This window comes from Podarcis raffonei, chromosome 12 (assembly GCF_027172205.1).
Source record: "Podarcis raffonei isolate rPodRaf1 chromosome 12, rPodRaf1.pri, whole genome shotgun sequence".
Taxonomy (NCBI): Eukaryota; Metazoa; Chordata; class Lepidosauria; order Squamata; family Lacertidae; genus Podarcis; species Podarcis raffonei.
Genome location: NC_070613.1, coordinates 51,758,535 through 51,779,012, shown reverse-complemented (window position 1 = coordinate 51,779,012; position 20,478 = coordinate 51,758,535). Strand labels below are relative to the sequence as shown.

General features: G+C 41.0%; 1 protein-coding gene across 5 annotated transcripts in view; it reads right to left on the bottom strand.

Annotated features, from left to right (window-relative positions):
- The window catches only part of GOLGA4 (golgin A4), a 56,422-nt gene that overhangs the window by 16,570 nt on the left and 19,374 nt on the right, over nucleotides 1-20,478 (bottom strand). For 4 of the 5 annotated variants that reach the window (XM_053410339.1, XM_053410341.1, XM_053410342.1 and 1 more), the window contains 7 exons: nucleotides 19,544-19,731; nucleotides 18,458-18,541; nucleotides 17,625-17,772; nucleotides 11,047-11,225; nucleotides 8,384-8,515; nucleotides 6,621-6,776; nucleotides 236-4,428 (listed from right to left, as the gene is read on the bottom strand). In XM_053410339.1, coding sequence (XP_053266314.1) covers nucleotides 236-4,428; nucleotides 6,621-6,776; nucleotides 8,384-8,515; nucleotides 11,047-11,225; nucleotides 17,625-17,772; nucleotides 18,458-18,541; nucleotides 19,544-19,731 — 5,080 coding nt within the window. The remainder of the gene's footprint in view (nucleotides 1-235; nucleotides 4,429-6,620; nucleotides 6,777-8,383; nucleotides 8,516-11,046; nucleotides 11,226-17,624; nucleotides 17,773-18,457; nucleotides 18,542-19,543; nucleotides 19,732-20,478) is intronic. The other variant, XM_053410343.1, reaches the window with a different exon arrangement.

The window sequence follows — 20,478 nt, the reverse complement described above, 5'->3', positions numbered from 1 at the left end:
CTGGCCACATGACCCGGAAGCTGTACGCCGGCTCCCTCGGCCAGAAAAGCGAGATGAGCGCTGCAACCCCAGAGTCGTCCGCGACTGGACCTAACGGTCAGGGGTCCCTTTACCTTTACATCAAGCAGTTATTGTTTGGACATAGTTATGTAATGTCAACTTTTCTTATTTTATACAGTGTTACTGCTCATGCAGGTGCTTGCTGATAATTTTTTGGACTACTACTAGAACTTACTTTATTTTTTGTTCCATTTCTTCTACCGATTCTTTTTTCATTAACTCCAGTTCCTGCTGATGTTCCTTCCGCAGGATGCGCAAATCCTTCTGTAGCCTACTCACATCTTTGGCAAGTTTCTGTTTCTCCCGCTCAGTCTCCTCCACTTTAGCTTGCAAATCCTTTTGCTCGATGTGCAGATCATCAAGCAGTTTCTGAAGCTCAAGGACTGATCTACTCTTTTCTTCTGTGCTTTCTTTCAAGTCTTTTATAAGGCCATTTCTTTCCTCCAGCTGCTGTTGGAGTCCCTGCAAATGTTCATCATGTTTTGAAATAGTATCTCCCATCTCAATTCTGTTCAGTTCTCTCTCTTTTGTTAAAGTCTCATCCAAACTGTGTATCTTTTGTTGCAAAGACTGCCTCTCTCCCTCCTTTTCTTGCAGCTTTCCCTGCAAGTCTTTAATCATACCCTCCATATTTTGCTCTTTTTGTTCTTTGGTTTTCAATTCTTCTTGGATAGCTGCATGCTTCTTACTTTGCTCCTCAAGTGCTTGTTGAAGCTTTTCAAGGTCTTCTTGCTCCTTTTTACAGAGTTCTTCTTGTTGATACTGAACCTCTAGCTTTGAAACACTACTTGCTTTTTGTTCCTCGTCATACATCTTTAGCTGTCTCTCCTTTTCCAATAAATCTTTTTGTAAACCATCTATTTTTAATTCATACATCTGTTGCATGTTCCCTAATGCACATACTTTGTCTTGCTCTGTGGAAACTTTTAAGGTTTCTACCTTCTGTATCACCTCCTTTTCTAACTCAGAACTGATTGATCTAATTTTATCTTCTAAATACGTAATCTTGTCTTCCTTGTCTTGCAATTTTTGCTTTAACTGCTGTTCCATGTCTTGTCTATATTGCTGTTCCCTTTCTTCCATTTGAGATGTCAGCTGCTTCCTAATAGAAGCAATTTTTTGTTCAGCCTTTTTTTCCAGGTCTCCTATTTTAGCAGTGGTTTCTGAAGTAAGCCTCTCTTCCAAAGACTTTAATTCCTCCTCTTTGCTTTTCATTAAAGCCACTTTTGTTTCTTCAAATTCTTTTGATTTTTCCCCAAGGTCAACTTCCATGGTCTGCATTTTCTTTTCAAAAAGTAGTACTTCTTGTTCCATCTCTTTAAGCCTTTTACTCTTTTCCATAACTGCCACCTGAGTTTGTTGAAGCTCTTGCGCCAGCTCTTTTTGCTCACTGTTCTGCTCATTGTGCCTTTTGAGTTTGTCCATTAAGGAATCATTTTCTGCTGTTTTCCGAGCGATGTGTTCTTCTAACTCAGCAATTCTTGCTGTATGGATTTTTAACTCGGCAACCAAATCAGACTCTTGTTTTTCTCTTCTAATCTGCTTTTGTTCCAGTAAGCCTTTCAAATGTTCTATGTGCTTGGTTTGCTTATCGCACACTTCCTTCATTTTATTCAATTCCTCTTCTTTCTCAATAGCTTGGTTATTACTTAGTTCAACTTTGTTTTGTAGTTCTTTAATTGTGTTATGATTCTGTGTAAATCTTGACTGGGCTTTCTTCTTCCACTCTGACATCTTGTTCATCCAGTGGTCTACCTGTTCAAGAGCAGTTGCTTTTTCCTGACTCAGTGTTTCAATTCTGGAAGACAATTCTTGCACCTCATTCAACAGCTGAAGTCGATTTTCTTTGTGTTGCTTGTTTAACAGAGTCGTGGCAGCATCTTTTTCTGATTTGTCGATTTCAAGCTTGAGATTTAACTCACTGACAAGCTTGTTAAGATCAGTGATCTCTGCCTTCTTTTCATTTAGCTCCTCCTTCAGAGAAGTGACAGCATTAATATGTTCAGACAATTCTTTCTTCAATTGTGTGATGAAAGTTTCTTTCTCTGTTGCTGCTTCCTGCTGGTGTCCTCCTTCTTTTTGCAATTGCTCTTTTTCTGTTACGAGTCTGTCAATATCCACTTTCATAGACATTATCAAGTTTTCCTTTTCTTGCAAGTGTTGTTTTGATTCTTTGAAACGGCTGGTTAAAGTATCACGACTCTCTCTTATTTGCTTAAGTTGAGCTTCTAAGTCAGGAATTTTACAGGTTTTAATTAATATTGCTTCTTTTATTTTTGTTGTGCAATTGTGACAGTGTACAACTCTAGAAATTGCCGAAGAAATTTTTTCATTGCATTTCACAAGCAGTTCAGTGATTTTTATTTCTAGGAAAGATTCTGCTTTCTGCCGGTAATCCTCTAGTTGTGTAGCTATATCCCTTGCAAACTTCTCAAATTCTGCTTTTTTTTGTTGAAGCTCCAAATGTTTGTCCTCCAGTTTTTTCTCATAATCTTCACACTCTTTAGAATGTGACAATTTCAGAGCCTTGAGTTGTTCATCATATGTTTTCAACTTCTCTGCCAGCTCGCCAACTTTATTATTCTCTTTTTCTCCTACTGCTTTTACTTCACTAAGCTGTTCCTGGACTTCTATCTTCTCCTTCAGAGACAAACTAAGGTCATCCTCTAGTTTCTCAAGTTGCTTTTTCAAATCAGTTTCTCTCTGCGTCAAAACTGTCACTTGAGCTAATGTTTGCTGTAGCTGTTCTTGCAACTCATTCAACAATTTGTCCCTCTCTGTCTGTTCATTCTTTAACCGAGTAATATCTGCATTTCTGTCCTCCCTTTCAATACTGAAGGTGGCCAGTTTCTGTTTCAGGTCTCCTACTTCTTGATCTTTTTCTTGCAACTCCATTTCATGCTTTTCTCCAAGTTCTTCAGCCAGCTGACTTAGCTTCTTCTCCCAGGTTTGGACAACTTCTTCTAGTTCTTGTTTGTGAGCTTCAAGCAGGCTTTCTAGTTGTTCCTTCTGATTCTTCTCCAGTTTTGACACAGCATCATCAATTCCAGTTGAACTGGCATGGGCCATTTCCAGCATTTTTGCATTGAATTGCTTCTCTTTCTGACTAAATTCCAACTGTTTATTCTCCAACTCCTTTTTGAGTTTTGCTTCCTGCTCTGAAAGTTTCTTCTTGAATCTCTCCTGCATTTCCTTTGATTTTCCTTTAACTTTCTCCATTTGTGTCTCTTGTTGCTTAAATTTGATTTCATATTCACTCTTTAAAGCACTAATTTCTGCCTCTTTGGCTGATAGCTGCTGTCCAAGTTTCTCAATTTGTTGATTCAATAGCCCCTTTGTTTGTTCAAGCTCATTTTCCTTATCAGTAAAATGACTCTTTGCCCGATTTACCTCTTCTCTAAGATCTCTTAACTGTGATTCATGCTGTTCTGTCAGAGATGACACTTTCTGCGTATTTTCTTTCTTTTGCTCCTCAAGTTCACATTTCAGATCATGTACCTCGGATATCCGAAACTTTAATTCAGCTTTGAGTTCATTCAGTTCAGCTTCAGTTTTTACAATCAGTTCATCAAGACGCGATTTTTCAGCGTCTACATTTCCCAGCTTTTGCTGCAAATCTATTAACTTTTGTTCATAAATGCTTGCTTGTTCTCTGGCCATGCTCTCTTTGGACTGAAAAAGGCCATCTAGTTCAGTAGACTTTTCTTTGCATTCAATTTCAGCCTTTCTAAGAGATTCCTTCAGTGTTTTCAAATGCTCTTCCAATTCCACTTGGCATCTCTCTTTTTCTTCCAAGAGTAGCTTGAGTTGACTAATTTCATCTTTGAATGTTTTCTCCATGACTTCCTTATCTTTAAAGATAGTTTCAACTTGTTCCTTATGATGGTTCTTCTCTTGCTCCAGCTTTCCCTCAAACTCTAGCTTTGCTTTATCTGCATCATCTTTTAATATCGACAAACGCTGTTCAAGATCCTGACGAATTTTTAGTGTGTCTGATAACTCAGAAGAGAGTGCTTCTAGCTCGGTTTGTTTCACATCAAGCTTTTCTAAAGTTTTTTCGTTCATCTCTTCTATATGGCCATGAAATTGAGTCTCTTTCTCTTTCAATACTTTAGTCACTTCATCAAGCTGCATTTTCAATTTCTCCATTTCCGACTGCTTCTGCAGTGTTAATGTATCAAGTTTTTCTGTCCAAACTTGTTGTTCTTGCCGTTTCACATCCTCAAGCTCTTCTCTATGTTTTTCAACCATGGCAGTGATTTCTTTATTGTGCCTGTTGTTTTCTGATTCTATTTGAGCAGTCAGTTCCTCCAACTGGCTGTCATTCTGCGAACACTTTGGAAGGGAACTTTCCAATTCTAGAATTCTCTGTTGAAAAGATTGGTTGAAAAATATTATCAATCCCTTTTTCTGTGACTGACTCCTACTTGAATACAATACTTTAATGAAATTATTACTATGAGCTATACATTTCAAAACATTATGACATAATCCATCCAAAATTAAGTACTTTCAAATCCCAATGATGGGCGCGTTAAACATATGCTCCGCTGCCTCCCATTTGAATCAATGGAACTCCAAAGTGCTGAACTTTGGCTGGATTGCACCCTTAATAGGTGCCAATTTTATATAGCCTTGGTGTACAGAAGGAGAATGGGGAAATATTACTGGACCCAAAGCTGAGGAAAACTTCCAGAACCACTACATACTTTTCTCATTAAAGTGGAATAAAGACAGAGCAAGGGGGTTCTCAAATTCCATCACAATGAATAATAACAAGAACAATTTGAATCTTCAAAGTATGACTAAGATAAGAAAGTCCTTAAAAAAATATTTCCTCAAAAGAGCTAACTTTGGCCTTAGACTGAGCCAAGTGATGGTCAGTTAAGTACCACAATGCAGTATTTGGCCCCTTCCTCCCGTGTCCCTGTAAAATCACCCACAACTGTACATAAAGTCATAAGAGGCATGGCATTATCAACTGCACAGGATGCCTGTCAGATTAGTCAGATTAAAATCAGCACAACAGACTTACACACTGCTTTTGACATTGTGTCTCCACCCCACTTCCACATGGCCTAAGGCACACGTCCCTAGGTTACAAGGTACCGTATTTTTCGCTCTATAGGACGCACCTTTTTTTAGAGGGGGAGAACAAGAAAAAAAAATTATCCCCCTCTCTGCTCAGCGCCCCTTCAGCAAAGCGGCAGGAGAAACAGAGCCCCTTCCATTTCTCCTCCCGCTTGGCTGAAGGGGCACTGCACAGCTCTCCCTCTCTGCTGAAGCCTGGGAGCGCAGCGGGAACTCGCGCTGCGCCCCGAAGGCTTCAGGCGGCTATCCTTGAAACCTGGAGAGCGAGAGGGGTCAGTGCGCACCGACCCCGCTCGCTCTCCAGGCTTCAGCTTCGGAGGCTTCGCGTTGCTATTGCTGAAGCCAAGGAGTCTGCATTCGCTGCATAGGATGCACACACATTTCCCCTTAATTTTTGGAGGGGGAAAAGTGCATCCCATAGAGCGAAAAATACGGTATACAGGTTCTTGGAACTAAGTGATTAGCTATTCTTGAATTAGAAGGGAATGGTCATATTCACCTACCGAATCATTTAAAGCTCCTGGAAAAGGGCACCTAACAAAGCAGTAGCTTGTACAAAGAGAAAGTTGTGTAGCTGACTCCCAAACATGAATCCTGATAATTAATGTAAGGATGGACATCATATGCCTCCTATGTTCTGTTTCTAAGACCACCAAGGCATGTGGAAGAGGAAGGCAAGGAAAGATGCAACAGGGGAATATGAGGCTAGGTTATTCTCCTCCTGCTGCAACACATCTACCGTATTTTTCGTGCCATAGGACGCTCCGTCCCATAGGACGCACCTAGTTTTTTTGGGGGGGCATAAAGGAAAAAAATTTCCCCTTTATTTCCCCCCCAAAACCAGGTCGGGGAAACCAAACCAGGTCGAGGAACAGCGGGATGGAGGCTCTGCGCCTCATCGCTGTCCCCCGAGCTTGTGGGGCTGGCCGATGTCTGCCCAGCGCGCGGGGCGCTCTGCTTCAGGGCACCCCGCGCGCCAGGCGGCAGGCTGCTATCCGCGGGCTCCCCAGGCTTGCTGATAGCTTCCTGAAGCCTGGAGAGCGAGAGGGGTCGGTGCGCACCGACCCCTCTCGCTCTCCAAGCTTCAGCGAAAGCCTGTATTCGCCCCATAGGACACACCCAGATTTCCCCTTCATTTTTGGAAGGGGAAAAGTGCGTCCTATAGGGCGAAAAATACGGTATTTAGAGACACTATGTTTGGCTCAAATCACAGTTTCTGCCCCCTTTGTTGTCTGCCTCAACTGATTTCACAATCTTTCTCATGAATCACACTGTGTTTTTAGTATTTTGTTGGGAGTGGCCCAGAATGGCTGGGGCAACCCAATCAGATGGGTGGCATGTAAATAATAAAATGTAATAAATAATAATAATAATAATAATAATAATAATAATAATAATAAAATAAAAAATAAAAAAACAGGTTTGTGCAATATAAAAAAGCAGTCCAATGTTCCAAATCTTTTACTCACAGTTTTGTAGGTTTCTATTTCTTGCTGCATGCCCTCTAGTTTTTTGTCACATTCCAACTGAATTGCTTTTTTCTGCAGTTCCAGTTCTTCTAGGGCTAACGATTCCTGTTGTTCTTTTTCTTGTGTAGTGTGTAGATGTTCACTCTGGCACTTTTCCTGTGTCAAGAATTATGACTTTTTAAAAAAGAAAGTACCATAAAGTCACTGATCTATCAGCAGCACTAGGAGTATTATCTATTTTAATTCTTGCTCATACATTTTTTTAAAAAGTGGATATCACACAAACAGATTAAAAATCCACAAAGAACCTTATAATTTTATATTTTTCATGTAACTGTAAAGAATCTGAAAGTGAAGTTTCTGTGTGCAGAAAATGAAGAAATAGCAGCAATTATCTAGATTTAGAATTACTCTATTAGTCCTTATCTAACCTTACATATGTGCATGGCCAACAGTAACAGGGTCTAAGGGAAAAGCTCCCATGTCAAAACTCTGTAACCTTTCCTCAGCATAATTCCCTGACTCTACATATCCATCCATAGGGATGCAAGCACATTTGTTTCATGGTATACAGGGAGCCTTCAACCAAACACAGCTTACTAATAATATGTGCATTTGCAAACACTTGAGTGAAGGTGATTGAAGAGAAAAGACTGCCTTTTCAGTTACACAACACAATGAAATATGGACAAGTTCTGTCTGAAAACTCTTATACAGAAACCCATTTCCATTTAAACCAAGCAAACTGCCTAAAAAGGGATGTGAGAGAAAGAAAAAGGAAGCATTTAGAACAGATAGGCAAACTCTCCAAAACGTGTCAAAAGTTCAGAAGTTCCTCTTTATGTAACAGGCATGTCTAGAACATCTAGGATTGGTTACTGTAATGTACTGCATGCGCAGTTACCCTTGAAAACTATTTAAAAAACTACAAAGTTTGTTCAAAGTACAGTGTCCTGACTGTTGACTGGGACAAGTCAGCAGGAAGGTATCCCGCCAATACTGAAAGCACTAGCTTCTTGCTAGTTTCCAAGCACAACTGAAAATCCTGGTGCTCATCTTTAAAGCCTTCTAGAGTTTAGGACACTGGTCCCATACCAATCTGCCAGTATATTGAGGTCATTTTCAGAGGCCCTCCACCAGGTGCCCCAAATTTCTGGAGGTAAGAAATGGTGGGATCCCATTTGTAGAATTCCTCTCCCAGGGAGGTCTACCATTTACTTCCATTGTTATCCTTTTGACACCAGGCACCAACATTCTATTCTCCCAAACTTTTTAATGCATTTTTGTGTTCTTGATAGTGGTTAAGAGCGGTAGATTCGTAATCTGGGGAACCGGGTTCGTGTCTCCGCTCCTCCACATGCAGCTGCTGGGTGACCTTGGGCTAGTCACAATTCTTTGAAGTCTCTCAGCCCCACTCAACTCACAGAGTGTTTGTTGTGGGGGAGGAAGGGAAAGGAGAATGTTAGCCACTTTGAGACTCCTTCGGGTAGTGATAAAGCGGGATATGAAATCCAAACCCTTCTCTTCTTCTTCATGAACTTACTTATTGCATTTTATTTTAGAAATTGCCAAAGAGTGGTGTGCATATATGTATATATTTTAAATAAATAGGTGTTATTATTCACTTGGTCTGTAGATTCCCAGATATACATCCAAATGCATCTTTATGCACCAAGTTCTCCTATTCATACTTAAGTTTTATTCATCATCACAAACACAGGTATACACACACCAGACCCATCTGGCTCTTAAGAGACACTTACAAGAGCTGTTTTCATTTGTTCCTGAAATGCCTGGTCTTGAGCCCGTAATCTATCATTTAATATCTGTTCTTTGCTAGCCAATTCCCTTTTATGCAACTTTTCTAGTTCGGTAATTCGTTCTTCTGAAGATTTCTGCAAATTTGAAAGGCACACGTCTGATGTTACCCAAGAAACAAAGGTGCTTCTATATTATTGATCAAAGAGAAATGAAATAAAGAACAAAAATGTGACTAAACAGATTGCTTTCTTGCAAGAAATGCTATTTGGTGCTTTTAAAAAAAAGATCCACAAGAGTTCCAGTTCACATCTGCAATTCTATATACATTTACTAAGGAATAAGTCCCATTCACCTCAAAGAGGCAGAAATGCAGAGAACTGCATTATGAATGACTCGCATCTTCCCATTCAGTTTTTAATAGGCCTTCAAGAGTACAATTCTAATTATGCTTACTCAGAAGTCCCACTGAATCCAATCGGCCTTACTTCAAAGTATGCATGCATAGAACTACAGCCAAACACTGCAATCCTATTAATATTTACTCAGAAGTAATAGCTGCATACAATAGAGTTAACTCCCAGATAAGTATGTATAGCATTACAACCTTAGTTATATATTTCTGGGTGTTGCCTAGCAGCCAGGTTCAACACAATACTACAGAATCCATATACCTTTTCTTCCTTATAGAGATTCAAACAATTCCTATCCATATTTTGGTTTTGCAGCAGAGAAAGTAGCATGATTAAACACACAAATTATTTTGTGTGTTAAACAAGGCTTTAATGGAACAATGTAAAGCTGCAAGATTGATTTATTATCAGATTCCTAGTACAGTGGTACCTCGGGTTACAGACACTTCAGGTTACGCGTTTCCAGGTTGCGCACCGCACTGAACCTAGAAGTACCGGATGTTAGGAGAATCAGAACTTACAGGGTTAAACAGTTCTGAGTGACGTCTCACATTCTGAGGCGTGGCTATGTACACAGAGGGGAGTGTTTCTCTGTGTGTTCTTTCTCTTTCGCTTTTGACCGAGAAGCGGAGAGGATGCCTGCCGTTTCGCTGGGCTGATGTACGATGTTATTCTACTCATTAAAGACTGTTGGAGATAAGAGAAAAGCCTGCGTGCAGTCTGAGTTATTACCCACACAAGCAGCAGCTTTCCCCGCTGTGTAAACTCTGCTACAAAGGCCAAAGAGGCTGGGAAGAGATTATTACCGGCACAGACAGCAGTGACGCAGCTAAGAAGGGTGCCGGACGCCATTTGGCTGCATAGGTTATGGAGGTCAGCCAAGCTTTGGAAGCTGTTGCTGAGATGTGCCTGCGTGTGGGAGAAGCCAGCTGAGGAGGAGCTTCTGTTACGTGAGTAGGCTCAGCCCCGGGGGAGAAGGAAAATGGCTCAGCTTAAGCTGCCACGTCAGAAACTGACTAGCCATAATTGGCTGCAGTGGAGTTTTCAAGCAGAGTTTTGGCTAGTTGGGGAGCAGCTGTGGGACGTAGTTCAGCCCCCACAGAAGGCTACTGGGAACACAGAGGCTGAAAGAGCTGCAGAGCGAAGTGAAGTTGAGAAGCGTGTGCTTGCTTTTTTGGCAGAGAATGTGGATGCACATCTGGTGCCGGTTGTCCTGGATGCTGAAAGGCCTGAGGCTGCTTGGCTAGCACTCTGTGAAGCTTGTGAAGCTGGGGTGGGAAGCAAGGGCCGAGATGTGGCTGCATCCGAAGGGGAGAGGCAAGATGGCGCCGGCCACATTCTTGAGAGCCGACACACAGCTGGGAAGAGCTGTGAGCCCTTACGGGGGGGCGAAGGGACTGTTGCTGTTGCTGGCAATGCTGAGCCTGGGGGCTGTGTGGATGCTGCAACGTGTCTGTGTGAGGAGCCAGGAGAGAGGCCAAGTGTTGGGAGCCCTTTACCCACCAGAGGGGGTGCAGGAAAACGTCCTGGGAGCCCCGTGAGTAGTGAGGGGGCAGTGAGCAGTGAAAGCTCAGAGACGCCTCTGAAAGCTCCAAAAGCTGCATACCGGAATGGGTTACTTCCGGGTTTTGGCGCTCGTGCATGCACAGAAGTGCCGAATTGTGAACCGTGCGTGCGCAGGCGCGGCACTGTGGGTTGTGAACGTGCCTCCTGCACAGATCATGTTCGCAACCCGAAGTTCCACTGTATAAAGGTAAAGGTAAAGGGACCCCTGATCATTAGGTCCAGTCGTGGCCGACTCTGGGGTTGCGGCGCTCATCTCACTTTATTGGCCGAGGGAGCCGGCGTACAGCTTCCGGGTCATGTGGCCAGCATGACTAAGCCGCTTCTGGCAAACCAGAGCAGTGCACAGAAACGCCGTTTACCTTCCCGCTGGAGCGGTACCTATTTATCTACTTGCACTTTGACGTGCTTTCGAACTGCTAGGTTGGCAGGATCAGGGACCGAGCAACGGGAGCTCACCCCATCACAGGGATTTGAACCGCCGACCTTCTGATCGGCAAGTCCTAGGCTCTGTGGTTTAACCCACAGCGCAACCCGCGTCCCGTTCCACTGTATACTGCACTTTTATTCACCCATACACCCCCCAACAAGGGAAGATTGAACTCTGCCAGTATTAACATGATATATTCTGATTTCAATGTGAATTGTTACCTTATCTCTGCAGTTTACCTTACCGAAGATAAAGCATTTACCTTCATAATATTAACCACCTCCTGCTTCACCCTTGTTAATTCCTGTTGAAGGCTCACACGCTCTTCCTCGCTTGCCTTTTCTACTGCCTTGATCCTTTCATCCATTTCTGCTTGCAGTTTCTTGCGTGCTTCTTCAGTCCTTTGGGCTGCACTGAGAGCCTTCTCAAGCTCTTCAAATGCTGCAGAAAAAAAGAAAAAGAAGAGGTTATATGTATGGTTTAACATGGCAGAAACTCTAGACAAAGTAAAATTACCATATGTAGGCCATATTCTCACTGAATAACCTAGCTAAAGAGAAATCATGAAGTCAGCCTGGAAAGGCAAATGTTTACTATCATGTCAACAAAATAAAACTCAGAAATCAAGGGACTAGGCTCTGCTTCCTGCTTAGTGTCAAACCTCTCAACCCTTAAAATAAATTGAACAAGAATATTGTATAGAAGAGGTAATTCAACAGAAATTCCCTTTTCACTCATGAATGCATAGCAATTCTCAGGAGTCTATAGGAATGTCTGGAATGCCTGCACTCATGTAATCCTAAGAGCAGCTTCTCTGCATTAGAACCGTGAAGTCCAAGAGAGTTCTGCTTGTTCAGTGGCAGCCAAAAATCCAGTCCTGTGCTTCAAGAAAAGAAGCAGAAGAAAAACAGTTCATCCCGTGTCACAAGTGACCCTGGCAGATACTGCCATTTAACTTTAATACAGTTTCTTTAAACTTCATTACAGCTCAATTGGTGTCCTTGTTTTAGCTCTCTAGAAGACAGGTCAGAACACTACTTTCATCAGCACATAACACTAAATCTAACTACGGCTAAGTGTGAACAAGCAAAGATCACAGCCACTTTGTTCCTCCTCTGAGCCTGTTGCACTACCAGAATCCAAGTCATGGTTTGCTTTGGCATTACACGCAAATCTGAGCCACAGGTTGTCGTCTCCAAAGAAACAATGAGTGATAAGCAAATAACAGCTGGTTACAACTCATAGTTTATTTGGAATGAGACAAACCATAAGCCTGGATTCACACATAATTCTAAACCAAATGGTGATTTAGCTCTCAGTATTACTGCAGCAACAGGAGGGAAGCAAAACAGCTGAAATTTTTGCTATGTGCATCAGCAAGCTTGCTCATGTCAACCTAAGCCACAGTTTGGCATAGTGAACCAAGTCTGGGCAGTGCATAATTAATATTGCAACTTGCTGATTATTTACTGTGCATATGACTATATGCTGGTATTGTCTTAGTCTTCCTTTTATGTAAATTTAGTTGGTGTTTTAGCTGCCTTGATTATCCCATTTTAAGATAGAAAAGTGGAATGATGATTGTTTTAAATACATGAAGAATAATTTTATAATTAAAAAAAAGTTATGACTGAATGTTATGACTGAAGAATTTTTATCAATGTTGTTGTTTTGGCATAGTAAAATCCTCAAGTAGTGGGGGGGGGGGATCAAATTGCCACATTAGTTAAATTGTTAAAAAAGCTATTTGCATTCTTCTACATGGGGGGACTCTTCCATAAAGACACTTTGCAATAGAAAAATGATGCCATTAACGCCCTTTGTGAAGGCTCTACCACATTAGCATGAGATTTGGCCCCGTGTGCCTTCCAGCACAGTTCAGAACATATTTATCAATCTCATTGTACTGAAATGTTGGTGCATTTCATATGCTCAGCACAAAGTACTAACATAAATAAACATATACTAGTAACGGAGAAATTTAGGAACTGCCATATAATCCAAACATTAACACTAGTACTGCATTTAAAAATGTGGCACTGCCCATCTTCTCTGTCTTTTAATGAATTATCTATATGCAGTAGCATCGGCTGTTACTGGGCTATGGCTGCAAATGTCTAGCGCAGTGTCACAGCACTGTCAAGGCTGCAATCCTATACTTGGGTGTAAGCTCCACTGAATTCAATGGGTGTTACTACTGAGTAGACACTCATAGAATTGTGCTAAATTTTATAAGGCGGAAAGGGAATGATTCAACATGAGAATGCTATTTTGGGTGGCAGCAGCGTGTCAACTGCAACGCCACTCTTTTCCCCTTAAGCCCTGATGGAGGATGAGCAATGAAACCTCATGGTGCAATAAATCAGAATTTCAGGTGTCAAAGGGCTACCTTCTAAAAGGCAGAGTTCATAAATGCACAGGCCACTTTATTTATTTATTTATTTTTAGCTTTTTGAAATGTAAAGTGGGTGGAAAAGAAACACATATTCAGGCCCACAGGCAGGAAGAACAGAAACTTTCCAGTAAAGACTAGGAATTGACTACTCAAATGCAGAAACCCAGCAACATGCAGCTGTATTACCATAAATACAAACACATGACACCAGGAAGAAAACTAGGCAAGCATGAAAACACAAAGAAGCAGCACTTCACAGAAACACATTCTGTTCTCTAAAAGTAAAATTTTATGCATCTCAGGCATCCTAACACATAAGCAGAAACACAACATTACTATTTGAGGTAGCTAATTCTAGTACAAGGGGCAGGTGCCAGTTGCAAATGATTGTGTATACTCATGAAGTTACACAACAGGTAGTCCATGTTCACCTTTTACTCACTCAGTGAGTCTGGTTAAACCAAAGCTATAAAACCAAATCGTAAAACAGAGGTGGGTTTTCGCCCCCATTATACTAGCATAGCTGTTTCAAAGTAACCAATGTGTAAGAATATTCTGCAATTTGCACTTGACAGGAAATCTAAGCAAGAGCTGTTTGACAGTGGAATGGGGTACTTCCAAAGTTGATGGGCTCCCCCTTCGTTGGAGGTTTTTAAACAGAGGTTGGATGGCAATTTGTCAGTGATTATTTAGCTGTGATTCCTGCACTGCACAAGGTTGGACAAGATGACGCTTTGGTTCCCATCCAACTCTACAATTCTGTGTTTCTATGAATCTAAGTACACAATGATAAATCACTTCCACTGAACTGATCACATTGTAGCTTTCTGGGGCAAACATGAATGGTTTTCAAGGCAAATGCTGAAGGCATTCCTAAGCAATGCCACCAATGCAATTGAAGCTACGAGCCACAAACAATAGATGAGATGGTAAGCCAGAGTTCTTGACTGTGCTCCTTCAGACTGCAGGTGAGGACAGCAGAAATTAAAAGATGTAATTTTAATTTAACTGCACTTGGTCCTTATTGCAATCAATGAAAAGGGTTCGTCACAACCCAAGTCCCAATCGTTCAACAGGAAATAGTCCTTATTGAAATTGCTACAAAAAGTTAAGTACAACTAACTCTCAGACTAGACCCAACCCACCGACTTCTGTAGGGAAAAAACCTCACTGCCCCTCTCTCCACAGAAGAAAGCTGTGCAGTGGAAAGCCATGCTTATCAACTAATCTGCTGTTTGTGACAACTGTCATCACTTTTTAAAAGCAGTTTGTGATATGGAAGAGGAGTGAAAGGAAGGGTTGAGCTTCACCTGAGCTAGCAAGCTTACATTCATAGATTCTCAAAAATGCATTTTGTGGGTTTCCACAAAATGGTCTATCTATGAAATAATCAGCTATAGAAGAATGGTATCTTTTACTGGTCCAACTCTGTTTTAAAGCAAGTTATCAAGCTGTTGAACACAAGTTGAGCACACAGGTTCTCCATCAGTTATAGGGGATTTAAGATAAAGTATAAATTATCTGTTTTTATACATGAAAGCCTAGCTTCTCACCTTGCACTAACAAATAAAGATTCAGAGAAGGTTCAATTGACTTTTGCCGGACAAAGAGATAGCTCATGGCTCAGAGTGTTTCAGTGAAAAATATCACATTTGACTATGCTCTGTGGGATTCTAAGGGATAAAAGAAACATTACCAGGCTGCAGAATATTGGCAACTGAATTGATGTTGCGCCAAAAAAGATGAAGGCAGCCATATACAAGAGTGTGTTGCATCATTTTGAGCCACAGAGTGATATTCTGTGAGATCAACAGCATATCCTTTTTCTCTACTAGAACAGGTGAAGGAAAATGATGAGCACAATTTGCAATTATTTTTAAAACACTCTTCATTTTTAAAAAAGTGAAGTGCCAGCCATAAGCCAACTCCTTGCTTTTGCTCTGATGAAATACCTAGGTGTCGTTCAAAAGCTTGCAACAAATTTTCATAAACAACTAGAGTTGGTGCAATAAAAGCTATCTTTACCTCTTTCTTTTAAGTCTTTCAGGCCATATTAACTGATGTCTTCAACTTATGGCACTATCTAGTGGTGAAAGCAGGAGAAAGCAGCATGGAATCAAATTATGCAGACTAAGAAATACTCATTTAGTCTGTTTCAACAAGTATGCAAGAAATGGAAGTGCAGAACTGTAACAAAAAAAATCATCTAGTCAAAACAACATTCTCTTACATTTAGGCAACCTGCACCAATAATGATTTTGAATAAGCACCTGAATATATAAAAGAGTTTCTTGTCTATGAATGAATAGCTTTTATGCAAAGAAGGAAAACAATTACAAGGATTTATTTGAAATTGTTGTTTTACATGGCCAAACACTGGCGAACCCTCACAATGTTTTGTGCAGAATATTTAATAATGCTAAAGTTTGAATTATGAGAAATTAATGTACAAGTTATTATAACATAACCGATTTCCAAGAGCTGTAAAACAAGGCCAAATATTCCAAGGCATTAAGAGATTTAACGGCATTGAACTGAAGGCACTCATTTTAGGTATTGCCTGAGAAGCACAGAATTTACTTTCTAAAGCCCTCTGCAAGCAGCAGTTGAGTGATAAAAGTAAGAGATCCCTTACCCCAATCCTGTTCATACAAGGCTTGGGAAAGGCACCATGATTCACTTATTGGCATGTGTGGATGCACAAAAATAAGATGCTTAGTGAGATTTTAACACAATACTTTCATTATTACAGAATGAAAAGCTGCAATAATAATCTGACATATGAACTGAACTGTTATGGTTTTATTTCATTTAGTTTCAAAGTTTAGCATTCGAAGCATATTTTATTATATATATTTATTACAAGACTTGTTGCAATGACTTGTCCATCACATTTGCACACTGGTAACGCAATCCTACCTACTGACTCACAAAAATCAAAACAAGTAGGTCTGCGTTGTGTCTCTCAACAACTTAGAAACACAAGCACATCAAATGTTACCTATCCTTAAATAGATGCAATAACTCTGTAAAGTATTATCTAACGTTCTATATCAAAACGAAAAATTTGTAAAAGATAACTCTTTGCATTCCATTCTGTTTATCTGCCATTTCCCCCACAATTAACTATTTCTGTTTAACAAGCGAGAAGAGAAATGCTAAATCTGGAGGTAGGATGTTGGATGTGTGGAGTGACCAAGAACATCGAAAATACAGGCATAAAACTGTACTGCTGCAAATTTGAGTCATCCTCATGGCTGCACATTATCTCTTCCCATGAGCAATTTCTACTGCACTGTCAACACTGGTTAACAAACCATAATTACTTTGTAAACCTGAGTCAAAAATCATGGCTTGAAGTGGCTGCAATCCATGGTTATAGAAATATGATTTGGCATTACCCAGGGGTCGCCAACAGTTAGATCGTGATCTACCAGTAGATTACTGGATATCTGTGGTAGATCACTGGTAGATCACTGGCTTCCCCCCATAGAAACTCGACAACTTTGGCTCCCCTAAGAAAAGCTCAACAACTTTGAGCTGAACCCCCCCCCCGCCAAAATGGGGGTAGATCACTGCCAGATTTTAATTCAGAAAGTAGATCTCAGCCTCACGGGAGTTGGCCACCCCTAGTTACCTATAGCTTCAGTGCACATATAATGCATAACAATGGTTAACACTGGGAAGAGAAGGGAAGAGGCAAAGTGCTCTGGATGGAGAAGGCAAGAAAATGCATTCATAAGGCTGCTTCCAAAAACATGGCTTGCAGATAGTCTGCACCAGGTCTCAAAAGACAGATCCTCTTGTTGTCCCCACATTCAGTGTCTACATCATGCTTAATACCGGGTAGAAATTCTTCATCTAGGTCAGACTAACTAGCAGGAACGGAGTGTCTCTTTTTCATAGCATGTGACTTCACGCTTAAGCTATTGGTATGACTACTACTGAATGCCAAGAGTTGTAGCTGCTGTGTGGAACTTAGAAGTAAGGTGGCTCCTCATCACAGGACTTGCTGTCAAACTTACTGATCTAACTCCTTCAACTTGTAAGGCACTGCAGAAGCACATTATTCAAAATGAGATGGCTTAAATCTATGTGGACCATCCTAGCCAGCTTTGATTCCATGATAGGGTTGAGCATTTCCCCCCTAACATGTTTATGTTATAAATGAGGAATGTTGGAACTGTTTTGTCTGCCAACTTATTGCCTCTTTCATTTCTGTACAAGCAATTAAGGAAGGAGTAGAGCAAGGATGGGTGCAGGTTTCCACCAAGTTCCACAAGGCACCATCACTACCATTAGTCAAACAGTGTTGTTAATTTTGATGGGTCAGGGAAATGGGACAGTTAGTGTTAGTGTTGCGACAGTTAGTGACAAAGTGCAAACAAATGATGCCAAAGAAATGTTTCCTGCTTGGATAAGGAACAATCACCACAACTTCTTACCAGCTTTTTCAGACTTTTCCTTCTGTTCTTTTAACTCTTCACCTTGCATAACCACCTGCTTGACGCGAGTACGCAACTGGGCAATTTCTTCTTCCTTCAGTTCCAATGTTTCATGCATTTGCCGTTTGGTTTCTGCTATTACCATGCCCTATAAAATGGGTAATTACAGATAAGGAGGATGCTGTGTGGAAACATACATACACACACCCATAAACAAGACATAGTTATTGTTATGCAACTTCCCCCACCTCTTTGTTGCATTAGAAGAAAGTGCAGAAGCATTGTGAGGAAGAAAACACTACCGAGTACTGGACAAATATATAACAACTATAACCAAGAGGATGGAAAGAGGATCTGGAGATTACCGGTGGAACTTAAAAAAACAACACTCAGACTCTGATTATGTGCATGCACAGCCCCACATCTATGACAAGTCAAAGACCATTAAGAAGAGCAACAGCAGGCTTAGATATGGACTTTGTTCTTCCCAGCAGAAGAGAAGAGATGCAATCTGTTCTGGAGGTTTCCTGTTGGAACAGTCTTGGAGGTGTTGGAGGTGACAGCTGCAGGGGGAGAAGGGAACTGGCAAAATTACCTCCCCTTCCTTCCAAGAAAAGGATTCTGCCCCTGGATCTAAAGCCTTCTGTGGATGGAAGGAATTGCTCCAGTCACAGAAGAAAAAGTCTGGATCCAATTCTCTCTCTCTCATATATCCTCATTTTAGCAATTATTTTCAAGACAGTTGACAAAATAAATTACATGCAGTTTTTATGCCTGAATTAGCACTATCCGTACAATACTTCAGGAATTTTAAAATAATCTATATTGCTTACTTTATCTTGCTCTAGCTGTTCTATCAAGTTCTTGGCATCACGTAACTGAGTGATCAGTTTGGTCTTCTCAGCCATATGAAGATCCTAGGAGACAGGTTAAAATATAAGCAGTGTACCTACCTTGCAAGAACTCTCTTCCCCTCACCCACCAAAGCTTCACATTTGAGCACAGGGAATGACCATTTTGCATGTGACTGCTGATGCACACACCACTCTCAGCCCGGGAAGGGGATGAAATAGCGCAGGCTTACCCTGCCAACGCATGCAATGACCTGGAAAGCAACCCCCATCGAAACAAGGAGTAGCCTGTATTTCTTACTTGAATATATACTATTATTCAGCTCCCCACAGGAGAACATCAACACACACAACTCTAGGAATCCTCTGCATTAAGATACCTTTTGCTCCTTATAAATGCTGGTTATATAGGGAGGAGGCTGAAAATATTTGTTTCCTTGTTGAGGTTATACTGATATCAGACATTACAGACTTTGAGGGTACAAGCTTTACTTAAAACATTTAGACGATGCTCCTTGCCCAAAAAGGCTCCTAGAGTTTCTTAAGGAATAATGTGGAGGCTAGTATAAAACTCACTTAAAATTTTAATTTTCAGGCATACACCAGATCAAAAATAAAATAAAATAAAGAGTAAAATACATCCAGTTCCTCCTATTGTAACAAGGACTACAGCCTTGCTCCCAACTGTGCATAAAGTATCTCACTCTGCTGAAAATTGAAAGGACCATGTTTCTCCTTCCGGAATAAAAACATCACTGCATGCTTATACAAAAATAAAAAACCCAACAAACCTACTTTGAAGTCTAATTAAGTTAGGTTAATAAGCACACACAATTAGAAATGTGCAATTTAAGATATGCAGTTCTGGAAGGTTCTGACATATACTCTACATCTTTTATTATTATTATTCCATTTAATAGAATCGAAACCATGTCTTGCCCTTACCTTGGGCATTCAGGAATTTTACAGTATGTTTCAGGATGTGACATCTGGCATCTTTTGCTTTATCAGTTAAGCAAAGAAAATTTTGACCTTGTGTGAATTGATACACAAAGTCATTTTTAGTACCTTTATTTTCTCTAGTTCCTGAAGTCTCTCATCCAGTTGTTCCTGAAGTGCCTCTTTTTCATTGGCTAACTGTACTGAGCGCTCTTTATATGAGCGGATTGTTTCTTTACATCGATGGAGCAAGTTCTCTTGACGTTTCACTCGCTGAGTAAGAGCTTCTAGTGTTTTAGCAGAATCCCCGTCACCACCTACATCAAACAGAAAATTATGTTTGGGCAATATAATTGCCTGGACAAAAAATGCTTGAATACCATGACTGAAGAAAGGTGTGAGGTAAGTAATCCCCGCGGCGGGGTGAGCTCCTGTCGTTCGGTCCCAGCTCCTGCCCACCTAGCAGTTCGAAAGCACCTCTAAGTGCAAGTGGATAAATAGGTACCGCTTTATAGCGGGAAGGTAAACGGCGTTTCCGTGTGCGGCACTGGTGCTGGCTCACCAGTGCAGCTTCGTCACTTTGGACGGCGCCGGCTCCCGGCCTCTTAAGTGAGATGAGCGCACAACCCTAGAGTCGGTCACGACTGGCCCGTACGGGCAGGGGTACCTTTACCTTTTTAAAGTAAAGTTTATATCCAAAATAGCACTAAGTCATTGGTTCCGTTACTGCAATAATTTCCGCTTGCACAACAGAACTCCCCACTCTCCTTCGCCCATATTTTCCCTAAATCTTGTCTGAAGGTTCTTCCTACCCTCTGAAGCAGATTTGGGGTTGCCGGAATACATAAAACAACCTTGCCTTCGATAGGAGAAACTTTAAAAAGAGCAAAAGAGGGGGAGTGAAGCCAGCAAAGCAAACCCCTGTCATGTAACTGAAAGGGAATATGCGGAGCTCTGATAAGCACATCTTACCTCGGCAACATCTTGCCTCTCCTCCCAGAGAGAAAGGGGTGCATGCAGGAGGAAAAGGAATTTCTGTTGTACAAGTATAAATTCTAATGGAA